Here is a 17,925-nt window from a genome sequence, read left to right as displayed (position 1 = left end):
GTGGAGCTTACTTTTCATGCCATTTCCCCATTAGGTTGAAAGCTCCTTGAGGGAAGGCGGTTCCTTCTGTATCTTTTCGAATCCCCAGCACTTAACCCTGCTCCCCACACCCCCCATAAGGAAGTTGAGCTGGAAATCCAACTTTGCCAAAGTGTACAATGTCTGTGAGAAAACAGGATGTTTGAAGTCACCCTGATGATGGATGTCATGCTTCTAAATGGCCAATCCCCCCAAAATACACTTGAGCTCCCTGAGCATTTGACGGTGTTCTGTACACAAGTACATGCATTCTGGGGGCCCGTGCTCACTCTCCAAAAGCTCCCTGACAGAGGAAGGCCGATTACAAAAGGAGCCCCTGTTACATGAAGGACATGAGAAGTCTGTCCATCTGCTTCGGTCTCAGGATCACAGGACGTGACAGGCAGGAGGACCCCCAGGTCCAGGAGCCATGTGGACAATGGCCTTCATACAACACCCCTGACAAACAGTAACCATGTCTGGGTTTGAAGATCCCCGGGGAGAACCTCCCATCTCCCAATGCAGCCCCTTCTTGCTGTGAACAGCTTCAGTATGAGGCAATTTGTCCTTTCTCTTCATAGCTCCAACGTCTACAGGGAACAGTGTCACAGACACTTAATTAATGCTGATTGATCAAACTGAAACTTGACTATGTAATTCCCACCCACGAATTTATGTGTTATCCTAGGAAAATGTCAAAGGAGTTTGGTTTGGTTTGGTTTGCTAGAAAGCTACAATCTCATTAATTCTCTGCCTTCAGGTTGGGAGGTAGCTAGATATCCCTTCCAACTAGACAAGCCCATACATAATGTTTCGTCTCTGGTTAATCTTAATAGAGAAAAAAATTGCTTTTCCCTGTTTTTTTTCCCCAGTGGTAATATATGGCTGTGAGAATTGGGGCCACGAGGAAAGCTGAGAACTGCAGAATGGATACTTTGGAACCATGATGCTGGAGAAGATTTTTGAGAGTCCCTTGGACAGCAAGGAGATCAAATCAGTCAATACTTGAAAGAAATTAATTCAGACTATTCCCCAGAAGGCACAAACCAAAGCTGAAGCTGAAATCCTTTGGCCACGTAATGAAAAATCAGACTGATTTGGGGGAAGATGGAAGGCAAAAAGAGAAGGGGAAGGCAGAGGATGAGATGGATGGAGTGTCATGGAAACAAGGTACATGTACTTAGACGGCCTTCGAGAGATGGGGGAGAACAGCCTGGCATGCAATGGTACATGAAGTCATTCAGAGGCAGACACAACTGAACAACAACAAAGAAGGTCTGCTGAAGTCGGAGAGCAAACCTTCTATGGTTATTTTTAAGGTGGCCCTTAAAATACATTTCAGCATAAAGTCTTTTTAAAATAATTTCTGGGTTTGTATCTCATTTCTGCTCCTACCTGATTCTTGGCTGCTGGTTCTCTCCCTCCCAGACACTTTGTCGAGATTTGTATTTTTCTCCCTTTGTTTTTATTCTGAATATGCTTTGGGGCACACGTTATCTCCTTCATGAGAACCTTTAATAAATCCTTGCCGACTGACGAACTAACAGATCTTTCTCAATCTCCTTTGCTGGTTCATCATCCACATTAATACCCCCTGACTGGGAGGGCTCCCCCTGACCCCATGCTTGGCTTCTTTCCCTTCCCTCTTGACATTCTCATTAGATGCTATGGGTTTCATTACTGTCTCTCCACAGATGAGGTCCCTAAATCCAGCCCTAGTCTCTCTCCTGAGCATCATCAATGGTCTCCCTGACATTTCAAACTATGTTCCCTAGAAATAATCCCAGTTCAGCAGGATTCAAGTAAATCTCACTCTCATTCTCCCCAAATCTCTTATTCCCAGGCTGCTCTAGTTAACACAAAATAACACCATTCTGGCAGCTGCCTAAGTTTTCAAACTCAGGTTTAACTTCTTCTCTTCATCCCTCCTCAGGCTACATGTTCCATCAGGCACCAGATGTTGCTGCTTCTCCCTCCACATCTTCCCATTCTTTTCTCTACCCTGCACAGCCGCCTTATTGGTGAAAGCCTTCCTTGCCTCTCGCCTGTATGACTGCAAGACTTGACTGGCCTTCTGCCCTCATGTACCTTCCACCCAGCTGTCCAAGTGATCTGACCCTGTCATTCCCCCACTCAATAACCCACAATGGCTCTCTATTTCCCCTAGGGAACCTCTCAGTTTCTCCAAACACAGTTCCCCTTCCCACACTTCCAGTTCTAGACAACTTGGCCCTCTTGACACTCTTCTCATCCAATACTCGATCTCTCCACTCTGTGTCTCTGGCCCAGGCTTGAAATGTACCTCTCTCGCCTCACCAAACTTCTACCTCACAGACTCCCTAGTGCCCACGGCCTGCTACAAGAAGCTTCTCCTGATCCGCCTAACTGTGAGCACTCTCCCTCCTAAACTACCCTGTGTATATTCTGCAAATGTTTTCTTAAACATATGCTGCTCTCCCCAAAAGATTGAAAACTCTTTAAGAATAGGATCTGTTCCACTTTTGTCAGAATCCCTATCACAGTACATGGCCAAGAGAAGACACATAATAAATACTTTGCTGTTCAATTCATCCATCCATTCATTCACTCATTACCTGCAATAAATGAGTTTTTGCTGCATTCTTTTGTTTGTTTGGTAAAATTAACTTTGCTATTATATATACACCATTTTCCTGCAAGAAAAAAGTCAAATAACATTATTAGATGTTGGTGATAGTGAGAGAAGAGATGAAAATATAATCATGTATAGCTATAACTTAACAAATTAACTTATTCAATAATTGAAGTATCCACAGTTCAGTTATTCCTTCCATAATGCAGAACCTAATACCTCTACTAATCACTAACAAGTGCTCAAGGCATTCCATTCTCTGCTAATAACTTGGTGAATGAACTTCTCCTGTACTGAGTGATGGTGCATGGGAGGAAGGTGTGTGATGATTCAAATGTCCCTTAATAACTTTCCACTCCATCTCAGCATGTTAAATTAATACCAATTTTAAAATCAGAAAAGCCTAGTAAATCAACTTTAAATAAAGATTATAGGAAACTATATAGCCAAACAAAGACAGTATCTTCACAAAACACAAATCAGTACATCGTTAAAGAATTATAATCAATGAATGCTGAGACAAATATTAATATGATTCTGTTAACTTCAAAAAAATTTGTGCTCATAAATATCATATAACTGGTAAAAATATTTTTAATGAATTCCAATATGTATGTAGACTTGGGGGGTCTTTTTTTAAAAGGAAATTTTTATGTTTCCATTGAATGGGATTAAAAATTTTCATATAGTTTATAGATTCATAGATATAAAATACTCATTATTTATATAACATTTTATATATATATTACATATTATATATGTATATAATCTATAAAAATATAAGTATATTGATATGTTTATATTTTATATATTAATATATTAATATTTATCTGCTGTATTATATCTAATATATAAAATAATATGGCTTTATTTTAAAATAAATGAATTAAGGTATTTTTAAAAACTGATTTTATAATGAAGAATATAATTACTGCATGTCTTTCAAAAATAAAACAACACATTGCTATCTTTATCCTTAGTTGCTTAATAAATTCAAAGGGAATACAGTGATCTGGGCTGCTAGTTGGAGGGTTTTAATGGTCCCATTTGGCCTATTTGGTCTTGCTCCTGATTAGTTTGCAGGGCAATCAGAGGGCATTCGGATGCTTAAAAGGAATCCCTTCCCTATAATATTAACCACCTTTGCATCCCAAAGTAACTGGACCGGATTCAGGCTTCTGGGATGTTAGCAGCTGGGGTCAGAATTAGTATCACAGCAATGCCAGGAGATGGCAGCAAAGAGCAGCCGAGGAAGTGGTTCCTTGATTCAGTCTAAGAGTCCATCCATTAACTTCCCAGCAGGAATTACAATTTCCCCTCACAGGTGCAAAGATGCAAAGATACTGGTGGCTTGCCATTTTCTTCTCCAGAGTATTTTGCAGGTGAGGAAACTGAGGCAGACAGGGGTGCAGTGACTTGCTCAGGGTCACCCGCTAAGTATCTGAGGCTGGATTTGAACTCAGCCTTCTGGACTCCAGGCTCGACCCTCTATCCACTGTTCCACTCTAGCTGCTCCTAATGGGGCCATAGCATTAATTTAAAAGTCTTTTTTGTTTTTATCGAATGTGTCCGAAAGGTATCTGTTAAAAAGAAACACATCAGTAGGGGCCTAAAAGCCATGGTTTGGGATAGATATCCACCCATAAATCCTGGTAGCTTTCCAGGTAATCAACATGTACCAGGTGGAGGAGGTGTAATTGTCACAATGCAAGCCAAATTTGTCAATATCAATGAAATGTAAGTTTCTCAGTTAGAATTTGGCTTTTCACTTTGTACGGGACCACTGGTGATATTTTCCTTAGCAAATCTTACACTTTTTGATTGAGAATATTCTCTAATTTCATTTTAATAAATTGATGGTAAATTCCTGCAAGGAAATGTTTTTTTCCCCAATCTAAAAAAGTCAAATAGCACAAATATTATCTGGAGCTGTAATTCTAGGACAGTATATTTACTTTTAACAAGTGCCACATTAAGTGACAGTAAAAGTCAGTCGACTTCACCTTGTTTTAACATATAAGCACAATATTGTTACCACAAATATTAGTGTACGCTGCAAAACACAGCTGCAACTAACATTACAGACTTACTTTCTAAACAGTCCTTGCATGTGCATAATTCTAACTAAAATAACTTGGGAAAATGTATGAGGAAAATGAATGAGTCGTTCTCTAATGCTGATTCAAACAGCAGGGAGGGAAGAATGATTCATCAGATAAAACTGCTTCTTCTCTTTGGTGTCTGTCAAGGGTGTATTTATTTTTCTAAATAAAATCCACTGGAAGCTAATGGGTGCTGTTCAATGTAGGGGGCAGTGAATATGGAAATGCCTGCGTAAATAGCATCAACGTATCCTCAAATCTGTGAAATGTGTAAAAATCAGCCTCCCGTCTCCCGATTTAGAAGACCCCTACCTGTACAACCTGGTGAGCATTTGTGTCATTAAGCACCAGTTCAGTAAGAGCGGCACAGCAGGCTGTAAGGAAGAAGACCGCAGAGACTGAATATGCAAAAAAGGTTACCAGCATCATGGCTCACATTTTATTACCGACAGCCAAAAACTCTTCACAAAAGTCATTTTATCCCAACCCCAAATTTTAGATTGGAAATTGCTCCGCCTGCAATTTACAACTCGAGCACTGCCTTTCCCCGTCCCCTCCTCTTCTGGTGGCCTTTTCCCCAAGTGACCTTATATTTATGTCACCGTGTATTTATTAGTATGCATTCTGCACATACTTAAGCATACTGCCCCAGCAGAGTGTGAACTCCTCACCGGCAATAATTGTTGAATTGATTTGTTTGTACCTGATTGAAGAGAAAAGGTATTTTCTTGTATTTCTTGAGGGCTTAAATCTTCTGACAATCGAAGCTGTTGGATTCTTCCTGCTGCATTTGCACTAGACAGACTTCCAATGGAAGAACGATCAGAAACTAAATTTCTGTCTCTGTAAAACAGAATGTAAATATGAGCAGAGGAAGATGATTACAATGACTCACTACTTAGAAAACTGTTTGGCCAAACCCATAAAGACACACATGGACCGAGCACTAAGAAGTGAGCAGAACCAGGAAAATGATGCAAACCTTAATAGTAATATTGCATGATGAACAACGGTGAAGGACTGAACTAGTCTCTGCAATATAATGATCCAAGAAAATCCCAAAGGACTCATGATGAAAAATGCTATTTGCCTCCAGAGAGTGTCTGAATATAGACTATAGCATACTCTTTTTCACTATCTTTCTTCCTTTTTTTCCTGTTTGTCTTCTTTCACATTTCACAAAATGACCAATATGTTAAAAGTTTCATATGACTGCATATATATATATATATATATATATATATATATATATATATATATATATATATATATATATATACACACACACACACACATACACATATATAAAACCTATATCAGACTACAAACTGTCTCAGGGAAGAGGGAAAGAGAAGAAAGAGGGATAGATTCTGGAACTCAAAATATAAAAATAAAAAGTAAAAATTATTTTCACATGTAATGGGGGAAAAATAAAATATTTTAAAAGGGCTGTTCAAGTGTTAAAAAACTGTTTTTACATGTAAATGGAGGAAAATGAAATACTATTTTTAAAAAGAAACTTCAAATGTTTAAACTTGTTTTTACATGTAACTGAGGAAAAAATAAAATATTATTTAAAAAATAAAAAATGAAAAAAATAAAAATAAAAGAATGGTTCAGAACTGCTGTCCACCATTCTTCATCCTGGCCAGCTTCATTTAATCAGAAAGCCTTTGACATAGAACCATTGCTCACCTCTCCTTTGACTTGAAAGGGAAGAATGAAATCATCTGGTTCAATGGTGGCTCTTTTTATACCCTTTATATCCTACTCCCTCCTCACTACTAAACTTCTCAAATAACATGCCCTTTCTCCATTTCCTCCCCACTCATTTTCTTTTTAATTCTGTTATTTGCTGTCCACCTCCTCCTTCTATAGAACTGCACTAAGTAGGCCAGCAACTCCCAAATCAAGAAAAATCTGTTCTCAGTCCACACTCTTCTTGACCCTTTATAACAGCCCTGCCGGCTCCTCCTCCTCCTCCTTCCCAAAGTTTCTCCTCCTCACCATCGGTACTTTCCTTTTCTTCCACGTGTGACTCTCCACTCTGCCCCTGACTGCTCCATTACCTGGTCAATTCTTGGCTCTCTTGTTAGATTCCTCACGGTCTTTGGACCAGTGAAATGATCCTTTCTGAGCGGTAGCCAATTACTTCTATAATGTTGAGTCTCTGGATCCAACCACTCACCAGTGACACATTTCCACCTGTCATTAGGACATGTCTACTTGGATGTCACCGAAACAAGCCAACACAAACTTGCCATCTTCCCCTCACAACTGCATTTACACTTACTATAAAGTCACCAACACTCTCAATTCCAAAGGCTGCTGTTCTTTTTTCTCTGTAAGTTACAAAGGTTACTTTTGAGATAGCTGACCACCTTCTCCTCCAGGACTCTTATCTCTTTGGGTTTCCATGTCACTGCTCTCTCCTCGGTCTCCTATCTCACTGACTGCTTCTTCTCGGGCTCCTTGATGGGATTTCTATTTATGTGATATTCCCCAACTGTGGATATTCCCTAAGTTCTCTCTCCTAGGTCTCCCCACTCTTCTGTATTTATTATACTGTCATCAGCTCCCATGGATTTATCATCCTTATCTGACAGCTTGCGGATATAGTTATTCAGTCCCAATTTCTCCCCTCAGTTTTAATCTCACGTCACTAGTTGCCTATTGAACATTTCAAACTGGATGTTCTGGAGATATCTCAAATGTAACAGGTCTATAACAGAGCTCATTGCCTTTCCTTTTATTAAATAAATATTTTACAAATTTGAGATCCAAAGTCCAGGTCCCCTACATGAAATGCACCTAAAAACAGAGGAAGTTTTTACTGTTTAGAAAAAGGCAGGAAAAAAATCCCTGTTTTGAATTCAATTTAACATTATACATGAAAAGAAAATCAAGATGAGCCTTCAAAAGCCACCAAAGGCAGTTCACCTTCTATACAATGAATGAGCATTAAAAAATCAAGTTGAATGTAAGAAATTAATTAAGAAAATATGCTGATGAAGAGGCCACATTTTATGTAAATTATTGAAAACAGCAAAATTTAAACTGGCACTAGTTAACGTCACGACACTGAATGAAATATAATACAATAATTTAAACAAATAAGAATCTGCAAAGAAATGTAATTTCATATTCTTTCTTCACGAGAAACATTAGCCAAATCACTACAGTAGATCTAAATTCTATCTTAAGATACTCTTTCAGAGACTATTTTATATCATCCAATTTCTTAATATACCGAGGGAGAATAGAGTCTTGAGTAGTATTGATTTACCAGCATCCAATCATCTCAGTATTGATGAGCTGCCTAAGCTAAATTAACAAGAGTTTTAGAGGGTGTGGGATCATAACCAGAAAGGCTTTCAAGAAGAAATACTGTTAGTTAACTATGAATTATTATGCTGTGGCCACACAAAACGCTTTATAATAATAATAGTTAATAGTACTCACCTGAAGGTGAGAGTAGAAATGATTTTATTAAATATTTGCTGAATTGAATTATTGAGTACTCTGATCTACCAAAATGCAAATTATAGTACTTCAAGAGAATTCCAATTTGACTCTCATGTTATGAAACAAATTGTTCTGTCCCACTTATCATAGTTTATAGGGTCATTGAATTCTTTAGTAGACTTACAGCTTAAAAAATATCCAATATAGCATTCATATTTTTATAAGATGAAAATTATAATGGAAAAAAGATTAAAGATCTTCCATTTGCAGGCAATGTATCTATGACGGATAAAGCATAGGTCTTTGAATTTCACCGATACATAATTGATGACAGGATCTCATGGACTTGTCAGTCCATGCATAAGGTAATACATATTAGCAGTTTATTCAATGTTGATAAGCTAGATACTTAGAAATCTGTTCTAAAAAGAGATAAATTTCGATAATTCCTCACATAAAAACATAATAATTATAGGAAAAGGATTATTTTTAATATAACAGGATACCATAAAATGCCATTCTTTACCCAGGCAGAGTAAGATATTTCATAGCTCAAATAACTTTCACCAGAGGATCAAGGCAGCAGGTGAAAAAGAGCTACATGCCAGTGATGTGTGCCCTCTGAGGAAGTGATCCTTTCTCTCTCTTAAAGTTGGGATTAAAAAGATTTTACATCTTATTTCTACTAGAAGGCTTCAATTAAGAGATGGCTCTGAAAATCCAAAACTGGGGTCAGAAGGTGAGAGTTGCAAGGGCCCCCAGGTGTCAGATAGTCTAAACCATATCTGAAAAAAGGCTTCTGAGTGCATATATCTGAGGGATGGTCAACCAACCTCAGCACAAAGATCTCCAACGTGACCAAGCCATTCCCCCTGAGGATAGCAGTATTTACTACAAAGTTGTTCCTCCTGGCAGCAAACCAATATTTGACCTCTGTGACTTTGTGGCAATCATTTAACCTGTTCTGTACTCTGGGTCCAAGATGGGAAGCCTAATCCCTATTCAGAGACTATTCCCTACTTCTACCCCAAGTCTTCTCCTGACTAAATATTCCCATTTCTTTCAGCCAGTCCTCATATGCAAAGAACTAAAGGTCTTTCACAGCTGAGCTGTTGTCATCTGAAGCCTCTAGAGCTTGCCTGTGTCCTTCCTAAGCTGGGATACCCAGAACCGATCACAATCCTTCAGAAGGAATCTTACCAAGGCAAAAACTATCACCCCCTTGTTATTAGAAGCTCTGTTTCAATTAGTGCAGTCTAAAAGTATATTCATGTCATTGCTGCAGTTGCGTTTTCAGCCATATCTCATTCTCAGTAACTATATTTGGGGTTTTCTTGACAAGGATCCCTAAGTGTTTGCCATTTCCTTCTACAGCTCATTTTATCAAGGAGGAAACTGAGGTAAAAAAGTGTGGGTGGCCAGATTTCTGGCTCCAGCCTCGGTGCTCTACCCATGGCTCCACTTGGCTTTCTGGTTGCTAGACCAAACTGCTGACTTACACTGACTTTGCAGCCAAATCCGTCTGTCTTTTCTGCTATTTGCTAAGGAGCTGACTTCTTGCATCCAAATGGACGACTACCCTTCACCCCATTACAGAGCTCAAGATGTCAAGAGACTCTGAATCCCGGCTGCCAACCAAGGCCTGATGTGCAGACTCAGAGAGAGTCGGAATTCTGCAAGGACAAAGCAGGAAGCCAGAGGATGCACCTTGGAGATACCAGAGGCACACAGGGGACAGAGCCTGAAAGCCCGGGGACAGCAAGCCAGCTGGACCTACCCCTGGAGGATGTGCAGGAGCTGTTTGATGCCTCCCCACGTGCGGATCTCCACGCTGGTCTCGGGGTCCTCACAAACCTGGACCAGAATCCACACCACACTCCAGAGCAGCTTCAGGTGGTCCGAATGCAGTAGACTGAGCAGGATGGGGATGCCCTCATACACCTTCACTTGCTCCTTCACTTGGGATTCGGCACAAAGGAGTCGCAGCAGCTCCGCAGTTAGTCTGAAAGGGGAGATGGCACATGCTGAGAACCAAAGGGGAAAGCGCCCGCCACCCATCAAACTACAATCTAGTCATGGCTGTGATCCATTACCACATAAGTACACAATTACTGGAGCATTTCCCACTAGGATGCATTATCAAGAAATTACACCATCTCAGTAACAGATTTCTTTAGTGGTTTATCCTCAAACAAAAAAATATATATACACATCTATAAGCATCTACCATATGCTGGAATTAAATGGGGACCCAAAAATACAAGATATGATCGTCTCCCACGAAGAACTTGGAATCTAGTTAGGGAGATGAGATATACATGCATATGGAAGGTAATACGGAATTAAAGAGTAAGTGGAATTCAAATTAAATGGATCAGTGTGGACTGGTGAAATGAAGCGTGCTTCCAGAGGGAGCAGAAGGGATTTGACCTGTGCTTTAAATAGGAATAATGAGACCAATTTATAACTGCAAAGTATTCAAAAGCTCACAAACAGGTAACACTTGGCAACTGACAAAATTCTCTCTTCATATCACACAGACGAAGAGAAGAATGCTAGCTAGAATTATCATTATTATTATTATTATCATCATCATCATCATCATTATTTCTGTAAATCTTCCTTTTGTCCCAAGACATTCTTTGGAAACACTTTCAAGAAAATAGCCCTGAATGTGGCATTAGAAGTACAGGTCATGAAAGCCTCCAGGTGTCCGAGGCGAGATGAACATCCATGATGGTGACCCTTCCCCAGGAGAGGGCAGAGGGCAAGGAAGTTCATAGGAGCCCCAAGAGCTTCCTCCTTGATCCCGGAGCCATCCTTGTGAACAAATGGCAAGGGCTCAACACATGTACATCTTCCAAAGGAGAAGAAAGCAGGCAGAAAATCGACAGAAACATCTCAACGGCTGCAGTTCTCAGGAGACGCTGACAAGCAATAGTGACGCCTCTTTCTGCAGCCGGGTCAGAGGAGGTGACGCACACAAGGGAGCTTTCCGGTCGCTGAGCCTCCTCACGTACTAAAGCCTCTTACAATGACTAAAGCCTTCTCCTATGGCTCAACCGGCTCCTGATCTCTTAGACACAAAGGACACTGCCTGACTTCATCTTTTCCCAGAGAAAGGCTCCCTGGCAGACCCAAGGGGTGCTACGATGGGGGCCACTACGTATATGAGCTTACGCAAGTCCTCTCATCTCTTAAGCTCAGTTCATGTACACAAAGAGGGCCCAGGCCAAAAGGTCCCCAAAGTTCCTTCTGGCTCTCTATCCTATAATCCTATGAGCAGGACAACCATGATGAGGTAGGCTTCTGATGGAAAGTTGTATTCATTTGCACCTATAACTGGGCACAGGTAACTTCATAGGAGGCGCTTACATTAAATCAATGTTAAACTGAATTTGATGAATTAATTCAATTAAAGTCATACATTTCTCTTGTGCAAGTTTCCTTGCATGTATATGAACCAGGGAGTTTCCATATCACTTTAATTTCCCAATATTAAATAAACAGCATGTTGTAAGAGGAAAACAAAATAAACTTCCATCATAAATGCAAGTTTGTCTTCTGCTTACCTTTTCGAAAGCAGGTCATACTCATGTAGGATCATCAGCAGGTTTTCTACGATGGTGAGCTCACTTATCTTCTCCCTACATTCTGGACTACAAAGTGCACAATCTCAGGCACGAGCCCAAATCCTCACCACCTTTCTCCACGTCCTTCACTGTTGTGCCCACCAACTTTTCTCAGGGTTAAGATTCTGTCTCACAGGCTCCTCACGGAATGGAGAGATTTAAAGGATCACAAAATGGAAACTCTATAATTGGCAGCCTATCTCTCCCTTTCCCAAAAATAAAGAGGCTCATCCTTTTTTAGGTCACACATGGATTTAGAAATTATAAAATGTAATGGTTTAGAAAATGGTTTGGAGCTTCCCATGCACTCTTTTTAACAGATTTTTGCTGATATCTTTTTGTTTTTACATCATCTAAATTTTCTCCTCTATCCCTTCCCATCCCCTTTCCCAGAGAACCATCTCTTTAAACATTTTTTTTAAAGACAAAGAGGAAAAAATCAGCAAAACTAACCCACATATCCAAAAAATCTACCACAATATGCAACATTCTCTACCCATGGATCCTCATTTCTACAAAATAGCAATGATGGTAACACACACACACCCCCCTTCTTAACATAAGAAAAAGGAAAGAGCAATGCAAGAAAAAATAAAATGAAGTAGGAAAAAAGCAGGAGGAAGTGAAGTTCAAAAATTGTCAAATCTTCTCAAAAGATGTTCCAAAAAGACATGCATTTGAAGAAAAGGAAGAAAGTGGTTTTTAAAGAAGGGTGACAGCAATTTCAAAAACCACTGGCCATGGGGGGAAGTTGGAAACACTATAGACGATTCCATTCAGAGAGAAAAACCTTCCAGGGCAATGAGCTCCTCTAGTTGAAATCCCTTTGGCACAGGACCCTCTTTAAATATTTTAAGTATTTGTTTAAATGACTTTCCCAGTCACACAGCTAGTGAGTTGTAGGTGTCTGAGGCTGGATGCACCACCTACATGGCCCCAGGATCCTTTTTAAAGGAACCAGCATGTTGTGACTGCACCGTGGGGACCATCTGCAAAATGAAGGCTAAGGAAGAAGGAATGGACACTTCAAAGAAAAAGCAGCCACAGCGTGGCCACAGCTAAGACCAAGCTGGTAGAAATAGCAGTTATACGTGCATCTGAAGAAACTTACCTTTCAGCTAAACTAGTGAGTGCGAGCAGGGCCCCCAGCAGCACGTTTGTATCTCTGGCTCCTAATAAATTCACTAACGTCTGAAAAACAATCAGATTTCTAAATCAGAGGCCACAAAGTGTGTTTCTGGCTTGGTACGAGTTTTTCTTTGCTTATCATTTCTCCAGAACATAGTGAACCACTGAGCAGACACACCCAGCTACCCTGAAATGCCCTCCTTCCCGCGAACGGCGGGCACTACTTCTTCCTGCCTGCTGGACATGCCCAGTTTTGGCCAGGAGAGAGGATGGAAAGAGATCGCCCAGGATGTCCAGGCTGGAGGCCTCAGGAGGAGACCGAGGCACCTGCCCGCACCCAAGGAGGACAGGGGAGACTTGAGACGCCTCCCCTGCAGGGGGAAGCCCAGGGACCAAAAGCCGGCCTAGGAGCCAAGTCTGGCTGTTTATCACACAGCTCTTACCTTGTGTGCTCCGCTCGCTATGACCCATTCTCTCTGATCTTTGACGGCCGAAAGTTTCTGAAAGATATCTGCGTGAGAAAGGAAATCACAAAGTGGGCTTCTCCCAACCCTCACAGGCCATGGGTGCAGGAAGGAGCCCCGGAACAGTGCCCCACTTCTCTAGATAACCATTCCCTTCTTTAGCTATCCATTCTTTAAAAGGGGGTGGGGAGGTGGGGCAGCCCCTCTCGGGCCCAGCCAGACACTGTTTTCTAAGACGACAAACACCACACCTCCCAATAATCAGAAGGTCCGTGGAGATGGGCAGGAAAGCCCCCTTGCTCCCCCCTCACCATCCATAACACCTACTGTGTGCAAAGTACTTTGCGAGAGACTATGAACATGCAAGTTCAAACAAAACCAGCCTGGGCCTTCGAGTTGCTCACATTCTACAAAGACCAAGATTAGTAAAAAAGGGTCTCTGAGGAAAGAGAGGGAGAAGGCTGGGCCCAAACGGGAGGAGAGGCGGCTCTCATCCGCCCCAGCACTCACACGTCATGTTGACCAGCTTGTCGGCATTATGCTGCTCTTCTCCATAGCCCAGGTAGCCGTCGGCCACGATCTCCATGTACTGTGGGTGAGACCAGACACAAACATAGACAGCTCCTGAAAAGGCCAGTTGCCTGAAGTGCTCGTGCACTTTTCCACATGGACTCCAGGGGTCACCCCCTAGTCACAAAGCAGCTCCTGGGGCCCCTCAGCAGCAGGGAAGGCTCCTCCTCTGTTCCCAGGACCCCGGCCTCTCAGCCAGACCTTAGAAAGCATCTAGAATGTTTCTACCATTTTACAGATGAGGAAACTGAGGCCTACAGAGGGGAGTGCTCTGGCCCATATTCACAAGAGGACGGGGCGGAGCTGGGAGCTGAACCCCGACCCAAAATCCAAATCCAAACCTTTTTACCAAACATCGTCTCCCTCCCCACTCACCATAATGAGCTAAAATTCAAAGGTTCAGGTCTAATATCATGGCAGCAGGCGCATGTCACAGAATGAACAGAGACAGGCAGACCAAAGATAGAGGACTACGATATGGAAATGTTTATATTCTCAAAATCCTCATATTGACTCGTCTGAAGTAGGAAGACTTTAGGAAGATCCTATTTCATGACACTTCCTCATGCGAGCTTTGAGCCAGGAGGCAACTTCAGCAACATGGGTCTCAGTTTCCTCATCTGTAAAAAGGGGCTTACAAGGGCATCTCCTTCCCAAGATCATTGTGAGGATCAAGAGAGAGAAAGTACTGTTAAAAATGCTGACTATATTGTTCTGTAATGCTCAAAATCATGTCAAACATTAACTACAAAATATGAACAATGAAAGAATTTCCCAATGTAGTAAACTGCAATTTTGGCATTAATTTGATTGGTTAATTTGATATCCTTGATACTTGAGAGGATTATGGGCAAAGAATTCTCATAAAATATGCTTAATACTAATACTCTGCTGAACATAATTTATTCTCTCCTGGGTGATTCAGAAGGCATTTAAGTTTCTTCTGGGCCACCAGTAATAAATGAGCAACAAACATTGGGTAGGAAATTTAGGAGACTAAGATGCAAGGGATTAAGGGGCATTCTCAAGTCTGGGATTTTTGTTTATGATTTTGTTTTTAACCAAAGCATTTGCCTCCTTGCTCACTCCAGCCCACAAGTGATAAAGTAAAAGGGCATCCGTCCATTTTTCATTGTTGACTGCTTCCTATTATTTTCACAAAAATTCTGCCACTTTTAGGAGTTATGGGGTTCTTTTCATTTTTATTTTTCTCAGGTTTTGTGTTGAAGAAATAAATGGGAACCCAACTTGCCAGGCGGCCTCATATTTCTCCCCTTGACTAAACTAAATTATACTTGACCTTTTATACCCTTTCTAACTTCCACTGGCAGGGTTTTTCAATCCAATTAACCAGCACAAAAAGTCCTGGGTGTTGCCTCCAAGAGGAGCCTGCATGACTGGAAGCCACACCTGATGCCCCAGGGGCGGCCAAGGGAACAATGGGGCCTGCTCTCCAGGGCTGCAGGCCAGGACTGGGCTTTTCTGGGGCACTCACTGACCACTGGCCCCTGGAACACCAAACTACCAAACAATCACAAGAACAAGGCTCTTACCTGAGCTAGGTTTTCAATCCCACCCAAGTTATGGAGTATTTCCTAATAAAAGTAAAAAAATAACATTAACTTTCATGAGGAATAGAAACCATATTTAAAGCCACCCAGGGAAAAGGGAGCCATAATTTGCACACTTCAAAGAGTTGCTTTTTGTATGTCACAATAGAAATACGAAAAAACCTAAATGTACATTACCAGCATCACAGGGAAGAGATGACATTTTATGATGAGGGGAAGAAAATATACCTTCCTCTCCAAAATAGAGCTTACATAACCATGCTGCTTATTCAATTTGATCACAATAGTAATATTATGTTAAAATGTCTTTTAAAAAACTAAGCAAAGGAAAAGAAATAAGAGGGTGAAGGAATAAGATAAGGGGGCAGGGTAAAGAAATTATATATATGTGTGTGTGTATACATATATGTGTGTGTCTATATATATGTATACATATATGTGTCTCTGTGTGTATATATATGTATACATATATATATATATAGATGTGTGTAGATAGATAGATAGATAGATAGATACATACATACATATATATATCTGTGTGTGTGTGTGTGTGTATGTACAAAGAAGGAATAACATATTTGGAAGGTTATAAAAAATCTTCTAAATTCAGAAAGAAACAGGAGAGCAAATGAAAAGAGTCAAGGAACTGAATAAAGGAGGGATTCTTGGAGCTGGAGTAGTTTAAGAAATAGAAGAGCAAGATAGTGCAAAGAAATAAATAAAGAAGGCAGACTGGATAGAAAATAAGAGACACACACAAATCTAAAATAAAAATTAGGAACAGAATTTATTTTTACATAATAAACAGTAATCATGATCTCAGACAAAGCTAAAATAAAATGTCATTAAAAAATAAAGAAATACACTACATGTCAACCATATTCATCAATATTGTTTTGTCATGCCAGAGAAACTGAGGCAAGATAGAGATTAGAGAGTTTTTAATAATGTATTTGAAAGGAAGAGATTTTTAGACTTGTGAAAAATCACTAGACTGAATAAGGTTGGAATATTGCTGTGGTGGAGGAAATGAAGAGTTAGTGGAGTTAGAAAAATATGGCAAGACTATGAAGGAAGACGTTATCCATCTTCAGAGAACCAGAACAAGCATAGTTAGTTTTACCTAGATGCGTATGAATGTATATGTGTATATATGTGTATGATCATAGATATCTAAGTATTTGTATGTGTGTATATTTATATGTTTATGTGTTTATGTATGTGTGTAATCTACCTATACACAAATATATATATATATATTATATTATATGTACATGTATCAGAGTATAATTGTAACCTTTTTTGGTGGGGGAATAGGGAAGGAAGGGGGGAAAGAATAAAGTTAAAGTGCACAGTAGAAAACAAAAAAAAAAGATGGAAAGCACTGAACACCACATAATATTATATAGGTTTTCTTGAAATGGAAATGTATTGCTTTATATTTTGAATCCTATGTTCTACTATGCACATACTATGTGACTTTTTTTTTCTTTTTCAGGTTTTGTATTTAAGTTTTAAATAAATAAATAATGAAATAGAAATATAAATCTAAGGAGAAAGGAGATCAAAAAAAGTCTCCTGCTTTTTCATATAAACTATCAAGTGACACACTCAAAGATTTCCTTGCTCTTTTAAAACTGGCCAAAAGGTGGCATTTAAGAGTAAAAAGATCAATTAATGCAATATTTGAGAGGAAAAACTAAGGAAGCTGGGAAATGTTTTCATGTTTCCAAATAATCTGCTTAGTCATAAAATTAATGACATCACAATTCCCTCTAATATTAATTCATTAAAATGCAGTCATAAGGGTTTCTTGGCAAGAGTGGAATGAACCTTAGAAGGGCCAGTAAAAACGGTAACAATAATTCCTCTTCCTAAGGCCTTGTAAAGGTGTTAAAGACGACTTTAAACTGAACAAGGATTCAGACAGAAAAAAACTGTCAATATTGATCTGGTACCACATGGAGGAAGCCCAAAAAGGAGGAATAGCAGACACAAGACAAAATTTACAAAATGAAGAGTCAGGAAAATCGAGGATGTCAGGTGTCTATCTGCAAATGCACAAAATATGGGCCAAAAACAGACCCCTACTGCAAAAAGACAAATTTGGCCTCCAAGTGAGACTTTGCAAGATTGAGACTCAAGCCTGAAATTTTATTCAGAAAGATATTTTATTCAAAAGAACAGAATTGATAAAGCCCCTGGTGGAGAAAAGCATTGTGGGTTAAGATGTATACATAAGAGGAAATTCAGTAACTGAAGGAGAAAACTGCATTTTGGTAAGGAACACTGGAGTCAGGGGGAAAAAACAACAAGTAATACTGTCATAGGATCAGTAAGCTACAGACCACCCTTCCTATGACA

General features: G+C 40.0%; 1 protein-coding gene across 4 annotated transcripts in view; it reads right to left on the bottom strand.

Moving 5' to 3' along the window:
* NEK10 (NIMA related kinase 10) overlaps window positions 1-17,925 on the bottom strand; it is a 223,887-nt gene that overhangs the window by 152,558 nt on the left and 53,404 nt on the right. For all 4 annotated transcript variants that reach the window (XM_074268058.1, XM_074268060.1, XM_074268059.1 and 1 more), the window contains exons 7-15: window positions 15,544-15,585; window positions 13,931-14,009; window positions 13,400-13,467; window positions 12,940-13,019; window positions 11,769-11,855; window positions 9,974-10,198; window positions 5,435-5,574; window positions 5,044-5,105; window positions 2,613-2,690 (exon numbers count right to left, since the gene is read on the bottom strand). In XM_074268058.1, coding sequence (XP_074124159.1) covers window positions 2,613-2,690; window positions 5,044-5,105; window positions 5,435-5,574; window positions 9,974-10,198; window positions 11,769-11,855; window positions 12,940-13,019; window positions 13,400-13,467; window positions 13,931-14,009; window positions 15,544-15,585 — 861 coding nt within the window. The remainder of the gene's footprint in view (window positions 1-2,612; window positions 2,691-5,043; window positions 5,106-5,434; window positions 5,575-9,973; window positions 10,199-11,768; window positions 11,856-12,939; window positions 13,020-13,399; window positions 13,468-13,930; window positions 14,010-15,543; window positions 15,586-17,925) is intronic.

This window comes from Sminthopsis crassicaudata, chromosome 5, assembly GCF_048593235.1.
Source record: "Sminthopsis crassicaudata isolate SCR6 chromosome 5, ASM4859323v1, whole genome shotgun sequence".
Classification (NCBI taxonomy): domain Eukaryota; kingdom Metazoa; phylum Chordata; class Mammalia; order Dasyuromorphia; family Dasyuridae; genus Sminthopsis; species Sminthopsis crassicaudata.
This window is presented reverse-complemented; position numbering and strand designations above follow the sequence as displayed.